This window comes from Oncorhynchus kisutch, linkage group LG29 (genome assembly GCF_002021735.2).
Source record: "Oncorhynchus kisutch isolate 150728-3 linkage group LG29, Okis_V2, whole genome shotgun sequence".
In the NCBI taxonomy this organism is placed as follows: Eukaryota; Metazoa; Chordata; class Actinopteri; order Salmoniformes; family Salmonidae; genus Oncorhynchus; species Oncorhynchus kisutch.
The window spans coordinates 26289030-26313712 of NC_034202.2; the positions used below are offsets into that span (position 1 = coordinate 26289030).

The 24683-nt window shown below is 41.6% G+C and overlaps 1 protein-coding gene across 2 annotated transcripts; it reads right to left on the bottom strand.

Annotated features, from left to right (window-relative positions):
* Positions 1 to 2309: 2309 nt before the first annotated feature.
* Positions 2310 to 24683, bottom strand: LOC109874060 (TBC1 domain family member 10A-like). Of its 2 annotated transcripts, none has more exons than XM_020465816.2 (10): positions 23954 to 24683; positions 7839 to 7938; positions 7287 to 7394; positions 7082 to 7188; positions 6862 to 6976; positions 6702 to 6767; positions 5986 to 6175; positions 4612 to 4766; positions 4277 to 4355; positions 2310 to 3138 (listed from the first exon to the last, which is right to left on the bottom strand). In XM_020465816.2, the coding sequence occupies exons 1-10, from the start codon at positions 24145 to 24147 to the stop codon at positions 3119 to 3121; spliced, it is 1134 nt and encodes a 377-aa protein (XP_020321405.1). In that variant the 5' UTR covers positions 24148 to 24683; the 3' UTR covers positions 2310 to 3118. The 2 variants fall into 2 exon arrangements, with proteins under 2 accessions (XP_020321405.1, XP_020321404.1); XM_020465815.2 differs by having other exon boundaries at positions 3963 to 4355; positions 23954 to 24680.

Sequence of the window (24683 nt, forward strand, 5' to 3'; positions counted from 1 at the left end):
ACATCCATTAACGGGTGATGGGAAATAGTTGGGGCGAGGCGTGTTGTGGGAATCTACCGTCTTTGAGATGCAAATACCGCTCAGAGCTGAAAGACCCAGAGAAACAGGTGTTCAAGGAAGTGTGTTAATGTGCGTATGTGAGGGTGGTTGGATGATTGGGGGAGTATACAGAGATCACATTACCCTCTATCCAGTCATCTTCTGTTCTGCCATCAGTATCTTTTGCACCAAATGTTTTACTATATTGAACGAGAAACAGACATAACTGATTAGTCCAAGAATATCACATTTTATTCATGTAAATGCGAGTGGCTTGGTTCATACACAGCTGGTAGATACAAGTAGTGTGATACAAGGAGATGTAGTCTAATAACAAAACTAAAATGGAGAGTGCCTTTACTATCTCTTCATCATCACTCATGGCCATGTGGAAAGTTGATAGCTATATTCTTCTGGTTCCTCCTAAGTATAACCTGAAATGAGACCAACATAATGCCTAATTTGTTAGGATTTAGGTTCCAAACATTGACAATTCTTCTTACAGATGAAGTTCCAGCAAAAGAGAATCTCCCAATGTGCTTAATCTATAACTGTTTTCCCATACGTACTACGTTCCCCAAAAATCCATGCACACTTAACGTGGTTGTAGAAATATGACCCAGGATCACATTAGCACATTTGAGTAGGATTAGACCCATGCTAGGATTTCCTGTTTAACAAAGCTCAATGTACACACCAGTATTTAAAGAGCTGAGATACCCTTCTGCACATTTCACCTTCTATTGTGTCAGATTGTTGGTAAAATGTGTCAGAACTCAGGTGGATATAGATTTCCCACTAATATATATATATATATATATATATATATATATATATATATATATTCGGAAAGTATTCAGACGCCTTGACTTTTTCCACATTTTGTTACGTTTCAGCCTTATTTTAAAATGGATTAAAAGAGTTTCCCCCTCATCAATCTACACACAATAAATACCCCATAATGACAAAGAAATATCACATTTACATAAGTAAGACTTACTTAGTACTTTGTAGGAGCACCTTTGGCAGTGATTACAGCCTCAAGTCTTCCTGGGTATGGCACTACAAGCGTGGCACACCTGTATTTGGGGAGCTTCTCCCATTCTTCTTTACAGATCCTCTCAAGCTCTGACAGGTTGGATGGGGAGCGTTGCTGCACAGCTATTTTCAGGTCACTATTTTCAGGTCACTCCAGAGATGTTCGATCAGGTTCAAGTCCGGGCTCTGACATGAACTGTCAACTGTGGGACCTTTATATAGACAGGTGTGTGCCTTTCCAAATGATGTCCAATCAATTGAATTTACCACAGGTAAACTCTAATCAAGTTGTAGAAACATCTCATGGATGATTAATGGAAACAGGATGCACTTGAGCTCAAATTCACGTCTCATAGCAAAGGGTCTGAATAATTGTGAATAAGGTATGTTTTTTATTTTTAATACATTTGCAAAAAAAAATTTAAACCTGTTTTCGCTTTGTCGTTATGGAGTATTCTGTGTGAACTAATGAGAAAAAAAACCCATCATTGAATCAATTTTAGAATAAGGCTGTAACGTAACAAAATGTGGAAAAAGGGAAGTGCTCATAATACTTTCCAAATGCACAGTACACTAAACAAAAATATAAATGCAACTAGCGACAATTAGAAAGATTTTACTGACAGTACGTACATAAGGAAATAAATGTATTCATTAAGGCCCTAATCTATTGATTTAACATGACTGTGCAGGGGTGCAGCCATGGGTGGGATTAGGCCCACCCACTTGGCAGCCAGTCCCAGCCAACCATTATTAGCTTTTCCCTACACAGGGGCTTTATTAAATAAAATACCCCCCCCCCCCCCCCCCCCCCCCCCCCGAGGATCCCGCAGATGAAGCCAGACGTGGAGGTCTTGGTTACACATGGTCTGTGGTTGAGGCCAGTTGGACATACTGCCATATTCTCCAAAATGACATTGGATGCAGCTTATGGTAGAGAAATGAACATTCAAGTCTATGGCAACAGCTCTGGGGGACATTCCTGCAGTCAGCATGCCAATTGTACACTCCCTCAAAACTTGACAATAGTGGCATTGTGTTGTGACAAAACTGCACATTTTAAAAATGGCCTTTTATTGTCCCCAGCACAAGGTGTACCTGTGTAATGATCATGCGGTTTAATCAACTTCTTAATATGCCACTGTCAGGTGGATGGATTATTTTGGCAAAGGAAAAATGCTCACTAAAAAGGATGTTAGCAAATTTGTGCAAAAGAATTTGAGACATAAGCATTTTGTGCGTATGGAAAATTTCTGGGATTTTTTATTTCAGCTCATGAAACCAACACTTTACATGTTGTGTTTACATTTTTGTTCAGTGTATATACACACACACATGGACAATTTTAGAGAAGACAAACAAAATGTTATTGTTCATTCTATTCTTAAAGGGATTGACCAGGGACAAAGTGCTTCATCTTAGACAAATATAAAATCTATAGTATATTACATTTTATACTACGCTATGTGCAAGTGTGAAAATCTACAGCAGTTTTTATGGAAATCCTTTTACCATACAAAAATGTACAATCATTTTTTTACCCAGTTCTTCCCTTCAGAAACGTCAATTTCAGCAGGTGTAATCTTATCTACAGGAAAATATTTGACCGTGACACACATTTTTGTGAAACATAGATGATTGTATACAAAGAAATTGTGCAGAGTTAATAAACAGCTATACACAAGTAGCTTATACTTCTCATCAAAACGGCTAAATGAAATCGACATGGCTGAGTATGATAGGAGTGGTCTATCGACTGGCATTCTACCATGTTTCTCCCATTGCATGACCACACACTCTGTTCTCTGGAGCTCAGCAAAGAATCAAAAACACACTCAGGAATAATTCAGACAACATGGCTCTTACAACACATACTATATGTCAAAACATCAAGCTTTGGTCTAGTGACAGGAATTGTCCAGCAAATGTTAATTTCCTTCATTTAAACCTATGACGATGATATAGAGATGATTGATTTTCCCTCAACCAGTCAATCAAGTTCTTTCATTGGTCAGGGCAGGAAAATGCCCCACAGAGCCCTCTAGTGTTCATCAACATCCACTACAAACAGAGAGAAAGGATGCGCCAATGAGTGAATGACAATAGCATTCATCTTTATACAGTATGTTGGCAACGTATGTGAGTCAAAATATTCTGCTGGGATTACAATTTAATTGACATTCCCTGTGACAGAACTAAATCTAACAATTCTGGATTGGTGTGTGTTGGCAATGTAGTGTCTCATACTACAGTATATATTAGGTGGAATACGTAAATAGGCAGTGGTCCAGCCTCCAGATCTCTTGGCTAAGCAGACTTCATAGTTATGTCATCTGATATTGACTCAGTCTAAGACTTCTTCAGTGAGAAAAGATTGAGATAATGAACTGATATGATTACACAGCCTGCCACTGAGCTCAATCTACCCTCAGCCCAAGTGCATGTATACCCGTATGGCCAACTAAACGAAGGTTAGTGCTGCACTCTCCCAACCTCATTGAATTGTCATCTCGCATATGTGTGAGGACAAACAACTACTACTTGGTCTATGCCAGAAGCTTCCAATTTTTTTAGTGTTTTGCTATGGATGCAAATGGCTATAATGGAAAGGGTCAGTCAAGAGGTGTGGGACCTGATCGTCAGGGCAGAGGTGGGGATGGGTCAGAGGGTAAAGGTATACTAGGGATATGGAGTCAGTGAGCAGTAAACAAGTGTTGACATCTACCTGCTACAGGTAGGTGTCATGGCTATCCGTACCCGCTACAGGTAGGTGTCATGGCTATCCGTACCCGCTACAGGTAGGTGTCATGGCTATCCGTACCCACTACAGGTAGGTGTCATGGCTATCCGTACCCGCTACAGGTAGGTGTCATGGCTATTCGTACCTGCTACAGGTAGGTGTCATACTCTGTGCTGCTCAGGCTCTGATTGGAGCCTAGCAGGGCTGTGTCTTTGAGGAGGGGGGAGGGCTCGCTGGGTTCAAGGTAGGCTGCCACTGGGGTCGGAGAGCTGTTTTTCTTCCCATTCTTCTGCTCTTTGGTATTTTTCCTTTCCTTGTCCTCCCCATTGCTCTTGGTTGCCAGGGGCGACTCAACTATGATGGTGGGGTTCTGTCTCAAGTCTTGGCGACTGGGCGGCTCGGCAGCCATGATGGCCTTGGCGCCGTGCATTCTGGGAAGGGACTTGCAGTGCAACTCACCCCGGGTCTCCTTCCAGCGCCGTACTGATGCCAGGTGCTCCTTCTCAATGTCCCTCTCTGACACCGGCAGCTCTAGAATCTGGGACAGAGCATAAGGAGTAGTGGTTAACCAGTGGTCTTAGCAGAAATCATGACTGTAAGTGTTTTATTAAAGTATCACTAGGTGGCAGCAGGGTATTTTTTTTTCCAGTTTACACCACAACCCTTAGCATGCAATGTGGCCATGACAGTCTCGTCATTCTCAGCTATTCTTAAAGTGACTAAAAAACATGACACTAAGCATTCTCCAGTAATTGATGTTTCTGTTCTATAAGTATGGCTGTGGGTGGTTGTACCTCCCGCACTAGAAACCCCTCCTGCATGTAGCGTGTATCTATGGTCTTTAGCAGCTCCATAGTCTCATACTGGCCCTGACACGTCTTCAGCTTGTCCTGGGAGCCCAGCATGCACTTCAACAACACCAGGCCCACCCGGAAGATGATCTTCACTCCTGGACGAACACACACCAGACAGCAGTGGTGTAATGTGCTTAAGTAAAAATATATTATTTTAAACTACTGAAGTAGTTTTAGGGTATCTGTACTTTACCATTTATATTGATGACAACTTTTACTTCACTACATTCCTGACACTCAAAAGTACTCGTTACATGTTGAATGCTTAGCAGGACAAGAAAATGGTCTAATTCACATACTTATCAAGAGAACATCCCTGGTCATTCCTACCGCGGACTCACTAAACACATGCTTAGTTTATGGGCATTTGATGAAAGAAATAAAAGCTTAAATAAATACAATTCTGTACTATTATTCTGACATTTCACATTCTTAAAATAAAGTCCTTGATCCTAACTGACCTAAGACAGGGAATTTTTACTAGGATTAAATGTTAGGAATTGTGAAAACCTGAGTAACACTCCTGAGACAGGTGTGTGTGTGTTCCTTTGCATGTTTCAATGTGTCTGATGTACACTACCGTTCAAAAGATTGAGGTCACTTAGAAATGTCCTTGTTTTTTAAAGAAAAGCACATTTTTTGTCCATTAAAACAATAAATTGATCAGAAATACAGTGTAGAAATTGTTAATGTTGTAAATTACTATTGTAGCTGGAAACGGCAGATGGCAATTTCTCACATGGAATAGCCTTCATTTCTTAGAACAACAATAGACTGACAAGTTTCAGAAGAAAGTTATTTGTTTCTGGCCATTTTGAGCCTGTAATCTAACCCACAAATGCTGATGCTCCAGATACTCAACTAGTCTAAAGAAGGCCAGTTTTATTACTTCTGTAAATCAGAACAGTTTTAAGCTGAGCTAACATAATTGCAAAAGGGTCTTTTAATGATAAACTTGGATTAGCTAACACAATGTGCCATTGGAACACAGGAGTGATGGTTGCTGATAGATGTAGATATTCCATAAAAAAATCTGCCGTTTCCAGCTACAATAGTCATTTATAACATTAACAATGTCTACACTGTATTTCTGATCAATTTGATGTTATTTTAAGATGGACAAAAAAATGTGTTTTTATTTCAAAAACAAGGACATTTCTAAGTGACCCCAAACTTTTGAACGGTAGGGTATGTAATGATGAGTATGCCGTAATGTGTATGTTTCTGTCTGTCAAAAGAGCATGCCTCTCAGAGTGCACTCATGTGGACATAATTTAATGTGTGTATGTTTACTGTGTGGAATGTCTCTCTCACCCTCACAGAGGAACATGTCCCAGACGCGCAGCACGGAGACCCAGGGCAGGGTTCTGGAGAAGGCACACATGAACCACTCCGTCATGTACAGGATGGGGTCCAGCTTGTGCTTCTTCAGGTGGCGGTGAGCCAGAGGAGACACCCGCTTCAGCAGAGTAAACAGGATCTCTCCATCCAGCTGGATCGCCTCCTACAGGAGCACACAGGAACATCAGTCAGAAAGGAGAGTCGACTCCTTCCTCTGTTAAATCTAATAGTTGCATTATCTGGACCACATTGTCTGGTCACCCACTCACTCAGGGTATTATGTCATTAGCATGTCACGGTCACAGATAACAAGCTACAGGTATGCAATGACAGCAGCCATGCCAGCTAGAGAGCTGGCCCAATAATATGTACTGCAAGCCTGCATTTCAACATGATTGTCACCTAAAATTGTACAGCTTTTCTTTTCCAAGACACGGGTGTTCCTGACAATGATAAACATGCTGAATGAATGTTTCATTTGGTTTTAGTGACAGGTAAGTTCTTTGAGTTAACCCAATTAACTGTATCCCGTATGCCTGATCTTTAAACCCTAGTAAAAGACCTCACCCTGTCACAGCCAACAGTCAGCAAATTCTCATTGTATTTTTGTGTCTGTGTGTTCTTTTAGAGTATAAGTATGAGTGAAGGAGAGAGAATGTGTATGTAGTTTGAAGTAACATGCATCTTACCAGCCCTGCACTGTAGTATCCGGGAAGGTACTTCTCACAGATCTGGACCAGACCCCAGAATGCATCCTGTCAATAAAGCAGAAAAATAAATTAAACATGCAACATTATCAGAAAACATTGTGGTGTGAATAACAGTATGTGTGTGTCTGTGCAGGCTCACCTCAGCAGGCATGTGCATTAGCAGCACAGCAGCAATGGGAGCCTGGGCCTGGCAGTAACCCTCCTCTGGCCGGTGCAGAGTATAGGCCTTCAGGACACGGTAGAGGTCCTGCTGCCTAAATACATAGTAAGCACAATTCAGTTACTGAAAAATACTGAGACAAAGGCACAAGTAACACCAACAGAAACTAGATAAACATCGTCCCATTCACATTGCTTACCCATGGCCTCCTCTTGCCACAAACATCTCATGGAAGGGGAACTGTCTGTGGAGGTCCCTCTCTATCACATCCACCCACTTAGGGTCTCCTGCCTGGCTGTCCAGCTCCTTAAAAACAAACACAGCTATTTACTTATAAAAGTATAAGTGTGTGTGTGTGTGTGTGTGAGACAAACTGGTATTAACGGTGGACGGTAGTGAGTAACCTCAAATTTGCCCTTGTGCTGCTCCCTCTTCACCTTTCCTCCAGACAGGTAGAGCCACGCCCGGCCTCTCAGAGAGGGGGGTATGCCCTTCTGACAGCGCAGCTTCATCTGGGGATAGGGAGTTAGTGCTACGGTTACAGCCACTCATTATCATGCAAGGTCAGATCAATTTAAAAATCACAGGAATTCCATCAGTGTAATATATTAAAATATCAAGCAAGGGGGACAGGTTGTTCAAGTATGTGTTCAATGACTTTCCTTCTACAGTTCATGACCTAAGGACTTTTCTCCAGGCTGGTTTGTGTACACTATGTGTGTAATAATAAATGAGCTGTTACACATTGCAAAACAGGTGGGCTGTGGTGACTGGAATGTGACCTGACAGGTACATACTGTAGTATCCAAAGCAGTCACTCAACAGGAGTAAAAGGGGTGACACATGACAGCTTGCAAGGCTACCTTAACATGCTTCTAGAAAAGATCAACACAGGGATTTGCTGTTATTGTCAGCAATTGGATTTGTGTAGATCAGCCAGTGTTTGACTGACTTACCTTCTTGTGTCTCTTTGCCATCCACTTGTCCCAGTTGTTGAGCATGTCCAGCCATTTGGCCTCCCTCTGCCTCAGCACCTCAGGAGGGATGTTTTCAGCTCTGTGGGAGTCAGGAAGACAGACAGAACGACCCAGGGTCACACTACAGACACATACATCTGTCTCTCTAAACAAACACTCAGGATTTTATTACTTTAGACATGAAAAGAAACAGGTAGTCAAATGGGCAACCAGACTTTTTACATTGACCCCACACCCCTTTCTTTTACACTGCTGCTACTTGCTGTTAATTATCTATGCAGTCACTTTACCCCTACCTACATGTACAAATTAACCCGACTAACCTGTACCCCCACACACTGACACGATACCGGTACTCTCTGTATATTGCCTCGTTACTGTTATGTAATCTTGTTACACTTTTTGATTGCATTTTTTTACTTTTTAACTGCTTTGTTGGCAAAGGGCTTGTTAGCGATTCATGGTAAGGTTGTTGGTACCTGTTGTATTCGGCGAATGTGACAAATACAATTTGACTTGATTGTCAACACAGACAACAGTGAAACAAGAGGAGAGTGAGGGAGGGAGGGAGGGCCGGGGGCCAAACAGGAAGCGCCATCCATTACACAGGAAGTTGTCTTGGAGAAAAACAAAAATACAAGCTACTTCCTGTTGCTTTTTAAAATCATTCGACCAGAGGAGCCTACATTGTTTCTTTCAGAAACAACCCTTTCGCTAGAAAACTTGAGCCATATGATCAGTGTCCGTTGAAACAAGAGCGGAAATTGAAGAAAATATAAAAAAGACAAGGACAATGGCTGCCATTGTAGCGCCTCTCCAGATTAAAACAAGAGACATAGGAGGAGAGCTGGGCTTGTGCTCCTTCCCTTGGAAGAGAGAGAGCAGAGAATAGAGGCGAGGACAGTAGAGTCGAGGGTGGTTCAAAGGGGACCCTCGAGGCTGCGTGTGTTTCAGAAGGCCTCTGAGAAAGAGCATCTTTATTGCACCCAGCAACGACTGTGGTCAAATTAGCCAAGGGGGATGGAGGAAGGAGGGGTGAACTGTGTAGATGGCGCTGCAATGGCAGTCTTACGGGCTCCTGACCAATTCTGCTATTTTGTGTTTTATTGTGCTTTTTTTGTAGGTAATGTTTCCACCATACCAAGCGGAAATGAAACCGGTCAGGGTGCTCTCGATGGTGCAGCTGTAGAACTTTGAGGATCTGGGACCCATGCCAAATCTTTTCAGTCTCCTGAGGTGGAAAAGGTGTTGTAGTGCCCTCTTCACAACTGTCTTGGTGTGTTTGGACCATGATAGTTTGTTGGTGATGTGCACCAAGTCTGGAACCAACAGGACCCTGAACAGCTTCTACCCCTAGTAGTGATGGGAAGTTCAGCTCTTTTTACCAACCTTGATCTTTTTGGGTCGTTAGATCAAAATAATTAAATCATTCAACTACTGATTTTCAAATGAATTAAAATAATGCCCAGAGCACGCAGGACTGCCTACCAGTGAACAATGAATAAAACACTTGAAAGAGTCAAGATTCTACAGGCCTCTCATTCACTTGTCCTTCACCGTAGAGGCTAATTTGATCTGTCATTTGTAACTGACTTGTAAAAGTGTGCTTTAAACAAATGTTCATTTGCTGATTGCTAGGCATACAAATAAGATTATTTCTTGATACATTTGAGACGAGATCTAGTTGTGGCCGCAACCAGACTAGATTGTGAATGACACGGAATGCATAGCTTGACTGCTGTGAGAGTGAGTCGCTGAATATAGTTTGAACTGCAGCCCCCCAAACGATTCATTACCGAGTTTGTTGAGCAGAGGTTGTGTATGTTTTGGTTCTACAAAGTTGTGTCCATCATAATAATTAATTGCATTCATTTTTGCACCATGCGATCAATTCTCAGTTCTAAACATCTATTTTTCTTCTCTATGCTGCCTGCAGCATGATCAAGTTTCCCTAGCGGACATGATAGACAGTTGCTGGTCAGAGCAAGTCTCCAGAGGCGCTGAGCCGGACGACCATGTATTTATCCTGCTGCAGAATTTAATTACGGCCAGTTGGTGAAATGAATGACTTAAATGAACGAGTCACTCAGAAAAAACTAATCTTGACTCGAGTCAGCAAAGAATCATCCGTGAACTGCACATCACTAGCTCCAAGCCATAAGACTTCTAAACAAGACCGCTAAATAGCTACCTCCATTTACCTTTTTTTGCACCAACTCTGGACTCTACCTGTTGGTACTTACACCAACACACACAAAAGCTGAGACGATAAACGGAAAAAGATTGGCAACGACTATACCGACCACTTATCGTGGGCATTTTGCTGATATTGTTCACTATGATAAGTAGCCTATACTAGAGAAATATGGGTGACTTAATGGGAAAATTGGTAGCTACAAACATTCAAACTAGTAGTTTAAAGGGTCATAAAAAAATGTAGTTTACATTTAATGTTGTACATGTCTTGTTTTGCACACTTTGTACAAAATAATAAAATGCAGTACTACAGGATATATTTCTTAACGTAGCTCTTTATTAGCTAGCTATAACGGGCATGTTCACCTATGGCCCAGCCAGGCTCAAAACGACCATGACCTAACCATTTGGGTGGTCTTAACCAATCATAGCACAGTATGATATGGCGGTAAAATGCATCCAATTCAGTATGTTTACACATGAATATTACATCCCCCTTCTTTTAAAACAAAAGAAAAATGTTTACATATTTTAAGTGTTTCTGTAGTGTGAACTCAAGGTAGGTACCCATTTATATAGCATACTACACCAACTGAATCAACAGACTGAATCAATAATCCAACATACTGTTACTTTTCAAACAAGGGATTCTCAGCAACTCAGCTTTCACTGTAGAAATAACATCTTAACATTTCAAACAAATACAATACCAAAGCATTTCAAGTGAACTTTCAATAACAAGTTTACAGTCTGGAACTCTTTTAGGGCAGGGATCCGTCTACACCCTTTGACATTTCACAGGTCTAGGACAGCTCTGGGCTTGACCTCTCTTCCTGACCTTGTGCGATATGATGCTGAGCATGCTTCCGTGTCAGTCAACAGTTCTTGTGGTGTTGCAGGATTTAGCGAAGTCTACGGCTCATCAATAGCTGGGCTGGTGATTTGAAGTCGTCAACTGGAGTGTTGCGGTATTCAAGGAGACTGAGGTAGGGTCTCTCGTCTGCTTTTGCTTTGTCCATGAGTGATTAAGCAATCTGCACCGATTTTTCAGCAAGGCCATTACTTTGAGGGTAATGTGGGCTTGTGGTGACATGTGTGAACTCCCATGCTTTGTGAAGGATTCAAATTCATTTTATTTGTAACAGGGCCCATTGTCAGATATTAAAGTCTCTACAATGCCATGCCTGGCAAAGGCTGCTTTCAGCTTGTGTATCACAGCTGCAGATGTGGTGCTGTGAAGCTTGTCGAGTTCGAAGTATCTGCTGTAGTAGTCCACTGTTACGATGTAGTCCTCGTTGTTCCAGGTGAACAGATCGGTTGCCACGACCTGCCAAGGTCGGTCTGGGATACAGTGAGGTAACATCGTCTGTTTGGTGTTTGAGGGGCGTCGTTCAAGACATATGGGGCATTTACCAACGATGTCCTCTATTTGTTTGCACATTCCGGGCCAAAACAAAATGTCCCGTGCTCTCCGTTTGCACTTCTCCATGCCCATGTGTCCAGCATGGATCTTTGTCAAAATCTCTTCTGAGACTGGAAGGAATAATGATTTTCTCTCCTTTGTACACAGTGTGCACTTGCATGTCCATGCCTTCATTGAGGCCGCTGTCCTTATAGGTAAGAAACTTCCTGGAGAGTGTGTCTGTGACAGGGATGTCTTTGCCTGGACGGCGAGTTATTGTGAAGTTGTATTTTTGTAGTTGAAGGATCATTCTCTGTAGCCTTGGCGGGGCTGCGGCTAGTGGTTTCCTCATAATTGACTCAAGGGGCTTGTGGTCGGATTCCACAATGACTTGTCGTTCATATATGTACTGATGGAAACGTTTACATCAGAACAGAATGGCGTAGAGCTCCTTTTCGATTTGAGCGTAGTTGATTTCACAGTCTGTGAGAGAGTTCGAAACGTAGCCGATGGGCTTTCCTTCTTGCAGTAGCATTGCACCTAGTCCATACTTCGACGCGTCCACTTGGAGTCTGAGCTCTTTGTCGGGGTCGTAGTAGGCAAGTATTGGTCCTGGTTCTCTCGTGATCAAGTCTTTCACATTCTGGAAAGCAATGTTGTGTTGCTTGTCCCAGAGAAACTCATTGGCCTGCTTTAGCAGCTGACGCAGGGGTGCATTAGCATTGGAAAGGCTGGGTGTGACCTTGGCTAAGTAGTTGACCATGCCAAGCACGGTTTCCAGCTCTGCACGGTTCTTTGGTGGCTCCATTTCTTTTACGGCTAAGATCTTCTGTGGATCTGGCTTGATTCCAGTCGCTGTGAGAAGGTAGCTGACCTCTGTAGCGCCGACTGTGCTCTTCTCGGGGTTGAACCGGACTCCTCTCTCGCAGGACCTTTGCAGCATCGCACTGAGGTTTCGGTCGTGCTCCTCTTTGGTTCGACCATAGACAAGGATGTCGTCCACAATTGCCACAACTCCGTCGAGGCCTTCGAACACTTCGGCGATCATTCGCTGAAACTCTTCTTTTTCCCAAAAGGCAGGCGACAAAACCTGTAGCGTCTAAACGGTGTTGAATGTTGTGAACTTATATATGACTCTGCTGTGAGCTTGATAGCCCAGTAGCCTGATCTAGCATCCATGACACTGAAGTAGTGTGCTCCCGCTAGCTTGTGTGTGATGCCATCTAGCGTTGGTAAAGGGGGCATTTGATAGCCTTGTTCAAGTCTCTGGGGTCGAGACACACTCGGAGCTTGCCTGTGCGTGGTTTCGCCACCAAGACTAACGCGTTTACCCAGTCAGTCGGTTCTGTAACCTTGGTGACTATGTCAGATTGCTCCATGCTCTCCAACTCTTTCTTCAGCCGGGCACGGAGAGCAAGGGGAATCTTTGGTGGATGGTACATTCTCCTGGGAATAATCCTATTCCTGAAAAAAACATCAGCAAACTCCTCCAGTAAATTGTCTGTCTCTACTGGTGCTGTCACTGATAAAATTAGCTTGATGGGGTCCATGTCTAAACATGCTTCAAGACCAAGCACTGCTGGTGCTCTAACATAAAATTCCAACATCATGTCACTTTCCTTGTATTTGCATTTGAAAGTGCATGTGCCTTTTACTGGGAGCTGTTCACCACGATAACCTAGTCAGTCTGCACGTGGTGGGCTGTAGCTCACACTCAGATGTCAAGCTGTGGTACTTATTCAGAGGAAAAATGTTTACTTGTGCACCAGTGTCTAGTTTGAACTTTAGCTCTGTGCCTTGTGTTCCGATCTCAATGTGAGCAAAGGTTTGCTCTCTCTCTGATATTTGACTGTGTCACTGAATCAATAAACAGTTCATCAGCGTTTGACTTTTTTCATCTGAGCCTGTGCTAGCTTGTGAGATCTGGCTATGTCGATAGCTTTGTCCAGCGTTACCTCAGACCCAACATTCAAAAGTTTCTCACTCGCGGTGAGTGTATTCCAAATACAATACGGTCCCTGACCATCTCATCCGTGTTTGCATAAGCACAGTTGTTCACAAGCAGACGCAGCTCTTTCACAAACTGTTAAAAAGACTCGCTAGCTCCCTGTACTTTCTCATGGAATTTGTACCTAGCGAAAATCGTATTGGTCTTCGGCGCAACATATGCTTCAAAATGATCGTAGTATGTTTTCAGTACTTTTGATTCAGCCTCGGTAAGTGTCCATGTGTAGTAAATATCTCTCCCTTTTTCACCGACCCAGAGGAGCAAGTAGCTGCATTTTTCCTCTTCTCCTCTGTCCTTCAGAGGACCCGTGAACATTAGCTCCACATGCTGTTTGTACTTACGCCATGCATCTGGTAAGTTTGTAGACTCCCAGTCCATTCGAGGTGAAGGAATTCCAGAAGAATCCATCTTTTAAGACCTTTTACTCTGACCAGGTCTTGTTTTACACACTTTGTACAAAATAATAAAATGCAGTACTACAGGATATTTCTTAACGTAGCTCTTTATTAGCTAGCTATAAATCGGTATGTTCACCTATCGCCAACCAGGATCAAACGACCATGACCTAACCATGTCGGTGGTCTTAACCAATCATAGCACACAGTATGATATGGCGGTAAAATGCATCCAATTACAATTCAGTATGTTTACACACATGAATATTACATCCCCCTTCTTTTAAAACAAAATAAAAAAAGTTTACATATTCTAAGCATTTCTTTTGAATACATGCTCTGTAGTTTGAACTCAAGGTAAGTAACCATTTATAGGTGGGGGGAAAATGAACTATATTCTGGTAATCTGACTAATTGAACATATGCGGTGGTACTTAATGAATATGTCAGTTCGGTTGTCATCGGAGACATTCTCATCAATGATAAGATGACAAACTCTACAGTGGAAAGTCTACACATCCGAGTTATCGGACTAACATTGAATTGTTGTTCAATTTAAATGTTTGAATATGAAATTATTCGTGATGGGATGAAATGTAGTGAGATTTGGGTTTGCTCAATCAGTGGCCCGCCCCTGTGAAGGGACATGGGGTATAAAACTTTTCAAACACGCCCTCCTCTCCCTTCCTATATAAGCCCTCGACGACAATATAACCTCCTGTTCCGAGGACGATGGTCCGATGTGAGAATGGTTCAGATAATAACTACAGAACGAAGCCAACATCCGCGTGAGCTTTGGTTGCGAATGGTATGAACTTTGAACTCTTATTCACTACAGAAGTAATACCTCCTAGCCGTTGAGTTAGCGACAGCCGCTGCAAATGAGGGTTAGGAAGGAACAGACAGAGTATCCTGTCTACCGCACAATGACGTTACTATAACGTATTCAATTTACCAGCAGAGACATTCTTCAAAAGAACAAAGGACTCGGTTGGGCAACACGACCTTCCATCTACCACCAACCTACCGAAGCGCAGCTCAGAGTAAATATTTATTGCATTTTCCTTTTACAAATGGGCAGTAATTTAGAATGCATAAGATACTGTATTTACGATAGCATAGCTTCGCCCTTTGTTCCTCAGTCTTTCCGCTCTTTCACTCAAACCCAGTCCCTTTTCTTTTGTGTAACACGCTGTCATATATTTTCCGCCCGCTAGGGACGTTTTCCTTTATAATGTAATTTGTAATCAAGTTATGATTTAATTGTGTAATTCTGTGGGATTAGTTAGGTATTTAGTGAATAAATAATTAAACCCAATTTTGTATTGCTGGTTCAACTTGTTAGCCAGGGTTTGTGCAGATAACCAAGAATTTACAACTTTCAGATGAGACTGAATTAAGATGACGATTAATATTGACTGCTATTGATGTAAAATATTACTTGGTCTTTAAGAGTTTATTCGGAAGATAACAGCTCTATAAATATTATTTTGTGGTGCCCGACTCTAGTTACTTACATTTACATGATTAGCTCAATCAGGTAATATTATTTAAGGATCAATTATTTTATAGAATAGCATGTCATATCACTTAATCCGGCATAGCCAAAGACACAACACTAATCACTTTACCCCTAACTACATATCTACCTCATTTACCTCCTACCCCTGCACATCTACTCTGTACTGGTACTCCCTGTATATAGCCATGTTATTCACTGTGTATCTATTTTTATATACTTTAATCTTTACATTCTTGGAAAAGGACTCTTAAGTAAGAATTTGACTGTTACACCTGTGGTTTACAAAGCATGTGACAAATAAAATTAGATTTGGAATTATACTGTGTCATTGTTCTCATTATATGTAGCCTCTCCTTTTTCTTAGCGATGAATGAAAATAACTCCCTGTTCACCCACGACTGCATGGCCAGGCACGACTCCAACACCATCATTAAGTTTGCTGACGACAACAGTGGTAGGCCTGATCGCAGACAACGACGAGACAGCCTTTAGGGAGGAGGTCAGAGACCTGGCCGGGTGGTGCCAAAATAACAACCTATCCCTTAACGTAACCAAGACTAAAGAGATGATTGTGGACTACAGGAAAAGGAGCACCGAGCATGTCCCCATTTTCATCGACGTGGCTGTAGTGGAGCAGGTTGAGAGCTTCCAATTCCTTGGTGTCCACATCAACAACAAACTAGATTGGTCCAAACATACCAAGACAGTCGTGAAGAGGGCACGACAAAGCCCATTCCCCCTCAGGAAACTAAAAAGATTTGGCATGGGTCCTGAGACCCCTCAAAAGGTTCTACAGCTGCAACATCGAGAGCATCTTGACCGGTTACATCACTGCCTGGTACGGCAATTGCTCGGCCTCCGGACGCAAGGCACTTCAGAGGGTAGTGCCTACGGCCCAGTACTTCACTGGGGCAAAGCTGCCTGCCATCCAGGACCTCTACACCAGGCGGTGTCAGAGGAAGGCCCTAAAAATTGTCAAAGACCCCAGCCACCCCAGTCATAGACTGTTCTCTCTACTACAGCATGGGAAGCGGAACCAGAGTGCCAAGTCTAGGACAAAAAGTATTCTCAATAGTTTTTACCCCCAAGCCATAAGACTCCTGAACAGGTAACCAAATGGACTATTTTCATTGTGTGCCCCCCCCAACCCCTCTTTTACGCTGCTGCTATTCTCTGTTTATCTTATATGCAGTCACTTTAAGTATACATTCATGTACATACCACCTAAATTGGCCCGACCAACCAGTGCTCCCGCACATTGGCTAACCGGGCTATCTGCATTGTGTCCCAACACCCGCAAACCCCTCTTTTTACACTTCTGCTACTCTCTGTTAATCATATATGCATAGTCACTTTAATGATACCTACATGTACATACTACCTCAATAAGCCTGACTAACAGGTGTTTGTATATAGCCTTGCTACTCTTGTTTTCAAATGTCTTTTTACTGTTTTATTTCTTTACACACACACACACCTTTTTTTCTTTTTTCCCCCCGCACCATTGGTTAGAGCCTGTACGTAAGCATTTCACTGTAAGGTGTACACCCGTTGTATTCGGTGCACGTGACAAATAAACTTTGATTTGAAATAGGTTGTATGTTGTAGGCTACATAAATAAAATAAAACCTAATGGGAGGCACAGACCTCAGACTTACCAAGCATACAAGGCAATAGAACATACACAGATCTATGAACACACATACCACTGTTCTGTCACAGTGGCAGCAACTGTGGTAGCCGTAGCATCATTAGTCAAAGAACAACATGCCCTTCCCCTTCCAATGGAGCAAACCAAAACAGCCAGAAAAGCCTGGTGCAGAATGCATAACAAAAATACTTAACAATAATAATAAAAAGACAGTTTGAACAGGCTAAAACTAACAAGCTCTTCGCTTAACAGGCTCTGACAAGTCTGCTTTGTTTAGACTTTTTACATTCATTCTAGGGACTGCCTCGCAGTCATTAGTCTACATCCAACAAAATGGGACGAACACTTAGGCCTGCATTCTCTTTCAAACTCCAGCAGATCATATGACATGACAGATACTAGGAGATAAAAACCCCAGAGTGAAAGACAAAGGGGTCACTCATGCCGTGCAAACAGCAGTGCCTCACACAAGCACCTGCTTTACAAGGTACAAGACAAATACCAGGTAGTACAAAGGGCTGAGTGCAGCACAGACAGACAGTGATTGTCATTAGCCTGGCTGAATTAGTGCAGACTATCAGATTACAATCATCCCTGGTCAAGGGTGACCTCAGGAAGCTCTAGGTAAACAGGGACAGGTGTAGTCCAAATACTAGCATTTTGAGCAATCGCTCTCAAATACAAAATACCATACACAGTTCAGAGTGCTGGGATGTGGCATCCTTTTTATCACATCTTGACACTAGGGGGAGGGGCCTGTCATTGGTGGGGGAGGATGAGCGTCTGATCTCTTCCTACTCCTCAAAGGAAATGAATCCTCAGACAAAACAGTGGAACACTTGCCACAGCCTGTGAAGGACACAGAAAACAGGAAGCTCTGAGAATTCCCCTAGTTCTGCCCACCACCCACTCCTACTCCTGGTGCTTGTCAACCACTCACAGGGGGCCTAAACACAAGATAAATAAATGCACATCACAAAAGGTTGTATGTAGAGTCAGAAGACGTTTGTTTGGACCAAGTGGTGACACATCAGGCGGTATTCTGATTTGCAGGGAACCAGCGGCACATGTTGAACACGTTGAACACACTAGTGTGTGAACTAACATGTTGAACTAGTGTACTAGTGTAGAAAAGAAAATGTCTGTGTCCGAATACCCATACTTGTGTTCTAAATAGTAGGCTTCTTGGGCATGCAGGAATTTTAATCTGATCCTAAAGTCTTCTTAGACTCAACAACTCAATTATCAGCAGACAAATAATTATCAATAAAAACAGAGACATTGTTAAAAGATTAACGCGGAGGAAAAACACCAGGAAAGGACGGCTTTCCCATAGAATTCATTTCACATTTTGGGACAAAGTAGCGCCCCTATTTACACAAATGACAATACACGTCACTCAATTCAGTGCTTCCTAGTTACATGTATTAAAACGAGGAAAATCTGGAGAGTCCTCTACTGATTACAGATCCATAACTTCTATAAATTGTGACAAAATAATAAAGCTCATAAGCAATAAGAATGGCAAAAGTATTACCCAGACTTGATACATATCAAACAGGGCATAATAAAAATAGACAAATACAATAACATTTCAGTTTAATACAATATGCTAAAAAACAAGGTATAGATTTATCAATAATGGGAAAAGGGTTTCGACCCTATTGAATGGCCTTTTCTATTCGAAAAATAGAACATTTTATATACATTTCAAAAATGTAGTATGCTTTAAAGGGTAACTCTCGACCCCAATTTCAGCCTTTACCCAACCCCTTCAAGTAAAATAAAAAATGCATTCAGGTGAGAAGTTGTGGGTGGGGGGGAGACTGCTCATAAATGTTAAGTTTAGGGGTGGGTAAACAGTTGTACCTGATCCCAACACTTTCTCACTAAATCATACCAGAAGTCCACTGGCACCCTCTGATAAATCAAATTATGTGCATCGTGAGCAAATTCAGCTTTGGACAGTAACCGCACATCTATTGCCACTTGTGGTATAAGTTCAAATCCTTGAAAATGTGGACTCGCATGTATTGGGGAATTGTGTTTGGAAAATAAGTGCAATCACTACTTGAAAATGAAGATTAGTGTCTCAAATCAATCCAACCCACATTTCAGTAATTTCAGTAGACAGTAGCTATTTTTCCAATGGTCAAAGGAACTCAGACTGATCGTGGGCACTGTTAAAAACATTTTTTTTGTTCTTCCAAAATACTACCAGGGTTACCCCTCTCGCAGGTATGCCTTCACTTTTCAGAATTAAAAGTGTTTGGGCACGGGATGAATACTGTAAATAATGGGATTACAACTCACAACCATTGACTGCGCCACCAGTCTGGAAAAACATAAAACAAGTAAACATGACCACCACTGTCATCCATTTCTTTTTACGATGGATGTAGCTACCACAGGAGGTTGGTGGCACCTTAATTGGGGAGAACGGGCTTGTGGTAATGACTGGAGTAGAATCGGTGGATCGGTATCAAATACATCAAAAAGCATGGTTTCCATGTGTTTGATGCCATTCCATTTGCATCGTTCCGGACATTATTATGACCCGCCGTTCTTCCCTCAGCAGCCTTCACTGGTAGCTACGAATATAAAGATATAATCTTCATAGCCTTCAGATGTGCATGAAGCGGTAAGCAAGAACTGTGAATTTGGCCTTTTGAATTTTGCATCAAGCAAAATATATTGGCAGTCCACTTACCAAGTCCATTGCCAAATAAAGCACACTGTCACCTGCTTTTATAGAAAGACTTGAGGTGGTACCACCCAGCACATCTAGAAGAGAGTGCATTTCATACTGAACCCCTCCCTTGAGATGACCTAAGTGTTCCTACATTACCATTTCAAATGGTTAAGAGTTGAAGCGCTAGGGGCAAAAAGAGCTAGGTTTACTACTAAAAGTTCAAAATATATCACTTTTGAAATGAACAGTCCAAATGATGCCCAGAATGTGTGTTTCACTATAACTAAGCCTAAAACATGTGGTTTTCTATGTTGTTTCTTTGCATGAAAGTTATTTAAAGGCCCAGCGCAGTCAAATACCATTTTAATGTAGCCGTTTTGAAAAGAACACCTGAAATTTCAGGCTTTTTTGGTGGGATGGAGCTTTGGCTTGCCTGATGACACCACCAGGCAGTAAAGGAGTTAATAGACCAATAAGAGAGTTCAAAATCAAATAAAATGTTATCGGTCACATGCACCGAACAGGTGCATGTGGTTTGCTTGAAAGATGTAGGTAACATGTCAGTGTATGCTTTGAGTACACGTACTGGTAATCCGTCTGGCCACACGGCTTTGTAAATGTTGAACGGTTTAAAGGTCTTGCTCACATCGGCTACAGAGAGCGTGATTACAGAGTCATCCGGATCACATGGTACTCTCATGCATGCTTCAGTGTTGCTTGCCTCGACGCGAGCATAAAAGGCATTTAGCTTGTCTGGTAGGCTTGTGTCACTGGGCAGCTCACGGCTGGTTTTCCCTTTGTAGTCCGTAATAGTTTTCAAACCCTGCCACATCTGACGAGTGTCAGAGCTTCACTAAGAAGCTATTTTTGTTCATTTAAATTTTTAAACAAAAATGTCTTTCAGCCACCAGTAAATATAATAAGTTTCAAAATAGTTTTCCCTCAATCAATCTTAAAAGAAAATATTTTTTGTTGTTGAATGGAATGGACTACCTACATGTGTATTTATCCTACTGTATTTACCAAAACCATCCCGAGCCCACCTGGTCGTGCTGCTGATCCTGTTTCTGCCATTCTGCCTGCAGCTATGGAACCTTGACCTGTTCACTGGTCGTGCTACCCTGTCCCGGACCTGCTGTTTCGACCCTCTCTCTCCCCCTATGAAAAGCCAACTGACATTTACTACTGAGTTGCTGACCTGTTGCACCCTCTATAATCACTGTGATTAATATTTGACTCTGCTGGTCATCTTTGAACGTTAGAACATCCTGAAGAACCATCTGGCCTTAATGCCATATACTCCTATAATCTCCACCCGGCACAGTCAGAAAAGGACTGGCCACGCCTCAGAGCCTGGTTCCTCTCTTGGTTTCTTTCTAGGTTCCTGCCTTTCAAGGGAGTTTTTCCAGAGCCACCGTGCTTCTACATCGGCATTGCTTGCTATTTGGGTTTTTAGGATAGGTTGCTATATAAGCCCTGGCAATTGCTTATGTAAAAACAGCTTTATAGATACATTTCATAGAGCATTTGATTGATTTTAATAGAAAAATATAACAGTTAGGTACTTAATTTTTACCCAGAAATGATTTGATATTGAGATGAAAACAGCTGCATATGGCCTTTCAATGCCAGGATGTTATACTAACTTCAACTTTTCATAAAGTAGAAATCGCTGCACGCTACTGAGGTAGAGAATTGTCTTTTCACAAACATATTTGACAACAGTTGAAAATCAGATGAACAAGCTTGATTGCGCATTAGATGCCTTCTCAGTGTGGATGAGCATTATGTTCATATTTGTTCCTTACTACATTAGGCTGTTTTTACTAAACAGTACATTCTAGATAGTACACAGTGGGCAATGTCATTTTAGTAAGTAGTAGGCAAGAAAGATTTCAGTCATCGCCACTTAGAATTTTAATAAATCAAAAGCACTTTAGAGGTCGAGCGATTGTTTTTCAACGCCGAAACCGATTATTGGCGGAAACAAAAAAAGCCGATACAAAAAAATTGACCAATTAATCGGTATTGATTGATATATTACAACAATACTGAAGGAAAAATGAACACCTATTTTAACTTAATATAAATCAAATCTAAATTAGTCTCAAATAAAATATGCTCAATTTGGTTTAAATAATGCAAAAACACAGTGGAGAAGAAAGTAAAAGTGCAATATGTGCCATGTAAAAAAGCTAAAGTTCCTTGCTCAGAACATATGAAAGCTGGTGGTTCAATATTCCCAGTTAAGAAGTTATGTTGTAGTTATTATAGGAATTATGGTGTGTCGACTATTTCTCTCTATACCATTTGTATTTCATATACCTTTGACTAACGGATGTTCTGATAGGCACTTTAGTATTGCCAGCATAATCTCAGGAGTTGATAGGCTTGAAATCATAAACAGCGCTGTAAATCAAGCATTGCTAAGAGCTGCTGGCAAACGCAGTAAAGTTTGAATGAATGCTTACGAGCCTGCTGCTGCCTACCACCGATCAGTCAGACTGCTCTATCAAATCATAGACTTAATTATAATAAAACCCATAAATTGGAGCCTTTGGTCATTAATATGGTCAAATCCGTCAATTATAATTTCGAAAACAAAACATTTATTCTTTTAATGAAATACGGAACCCTTTCATATTTTATCGAACGGGTGACAACAAGTCTAAATGTAGCTGTTACACAACCTTCAATGTCATAATTACGTAAAATTCTGGCAAACTAGTTCGTAACGAGCCAGACGGCCCAAACTGTTGTATATACCCTGACTCTGCGTGTGTAACAGTATGGACTTTATGTCCGTCCCCTAGCCCCGACCTGGGTGCGAACCAGGGACGCTCTGCACATATCAACACTCACCCTCAAAGCATCGTTACCCATCGCTCCACAAAAGCCACTACTTCAAGGTCTGAGCGAGTGACGTCACCGATTGAAACACTACCAGCGCGCACCACCGCTAACTAGCTAGCCATTCCAAATCGGCTACACGTGCAATAAACGCAAGAGAAGTGACAATTTCCCTAGTTAATATTGCCTGCTAACATGAATTTATTTTAACTAAATATGCAGGTTTAAACATATATATCTCTGTGTATTGATTTTAAGAAAGGCATTGATGTTTATGGTTAGGTACATTCGTGCAACGATTGTGCTTTTTTTTCGCGAATTAGCTTTTGTTAAATCATCACCCGTTTGGCGAAGTAGGATGTGATTCGATGATAAATTAACAGGCACCACACAACAAGCTAGTTAACCTAGTAATATCATCAACCACGTGTAGTTAACTAGTGATTTTGTGAAGATGAATTGTTTAAGATAAGTTTAATGCTAGCTAGCAACTTACCTTGGCTCCTTGCTGAACTCGCATAACAGGTAGTCAGCCTGCCACAGTTCTCGTGGAATGCAATGTAATCGGCGGCTAAAAATGCCGCTTACGGTTGTTATGAAAACTTGAAATTGGCCCTAATTAATCAGCGATTCTGATTAATCGGTTGACCTCTACTTTACAAGGCAGCCGTACCCAGCCGAACATAACACACATTGGTAAACAAAATGAGAAAGGGAAAATGCCATACAACACAAAGGCTGTCAAGTCTCCATGGAAGCAGATTATGTACAATATGTTACAAATTCCAATGTGTTGTGGCTAACGTTAGCTTGGCGGCTAACACTAACTAGCTGTAGGAGCTAGGGGTTAAGGTTAAGATTAGGAGTTGGGTTAAAGGGTTTAGGTTAGGGAAAATCTTAGCTAAAAAGGTCAAGGTTAGGGGATGGGTTCGCTAACATGCTAAGTTGTTGCAAAGTAGTAAATTGTTGTTAATTAGCTAAAATTGTCCGTGAGATTCGAACACGCAACCTTTGGGTTACTAGACGTTCGCGTTAAGTCTTAAATATGTAACCATACCAAAGATAACGTAAGTTTATTATGTTACGTCTAGTCTATGAGACCAAGTAACACTGAGCAAGAGGAAGAAATGTTTATGTTGGCCTCCAGGGATAACAAATAACAGGCTACTGATTAAAATGTGGATTGCATATTAGAAAATAAACAGTAAAGTAGTGTGTCAAGTCAGATGACAAGGGGTCAATCAAGTGACTAATCTGTAAGAAACTTCTTATGACAACGTCTTGACAATTTAGAACAGTCATGTCTGTCATCCACAGACGAACGAGCAAGCGACGTCATTTTTTTATGGAAAATTCTATATAGATGGGTCATACTTACGATTGTTCTGAATATTGTTGTGCACCCCCAATAAATCCATATTTATCCGTCTGTCTCTCACTGGTATAGACATTTAGGTCCGAGCCGAAGAGGTTGCCTTCTCCATCTGTCAGTGCCAGACTTTCTGTCGTGCCGCGCAAACTTTTGCGGGACTCTGCTGATTTAAGTCCATTGACTGGTTCTATTTTTGCCATTTAAACCACTAGCTCCCTCTAGTTTACTTCTTCAAATACAATTTGTCAACTAAACCTCCCATTATTTAATTGTAACTTTAGCTAGGTAGCTAGTTTTTGATGTCCAACATCTTGTCATAAACTGACCATAGCATCGTCGCAGTTAAATCAGTAACCTTGCTAGCTAGCCTTAATCAAAGCAACTAGCTAGTTATCTTGAATAACTAGTATGCTAATAAACGTTAGCTCGCCAACCAGTTAACGAAAATAAAAACAGAAAGTCAGAATCAATGAATGGCAACTAGATAGCTAGCTGGCTATGTTAGCCAACCGCTATCACTGCCAGTGAGAAGCATGCCACTAACGTTAACTGTTTAACAACAACAGCACCGCAAGTCAAAATACAAAAACCGGTATACTTCTAATGACGGTTCAGCCCGATAAAACCATTGAAATCAAATGACAATCAATCTCTCACAGGACTGGCACGTCTAAAGAGTTTATGCACAGACAGAAACGATAACCCAGATATGTCACAGGTCTTCTTCTTCTTCGGT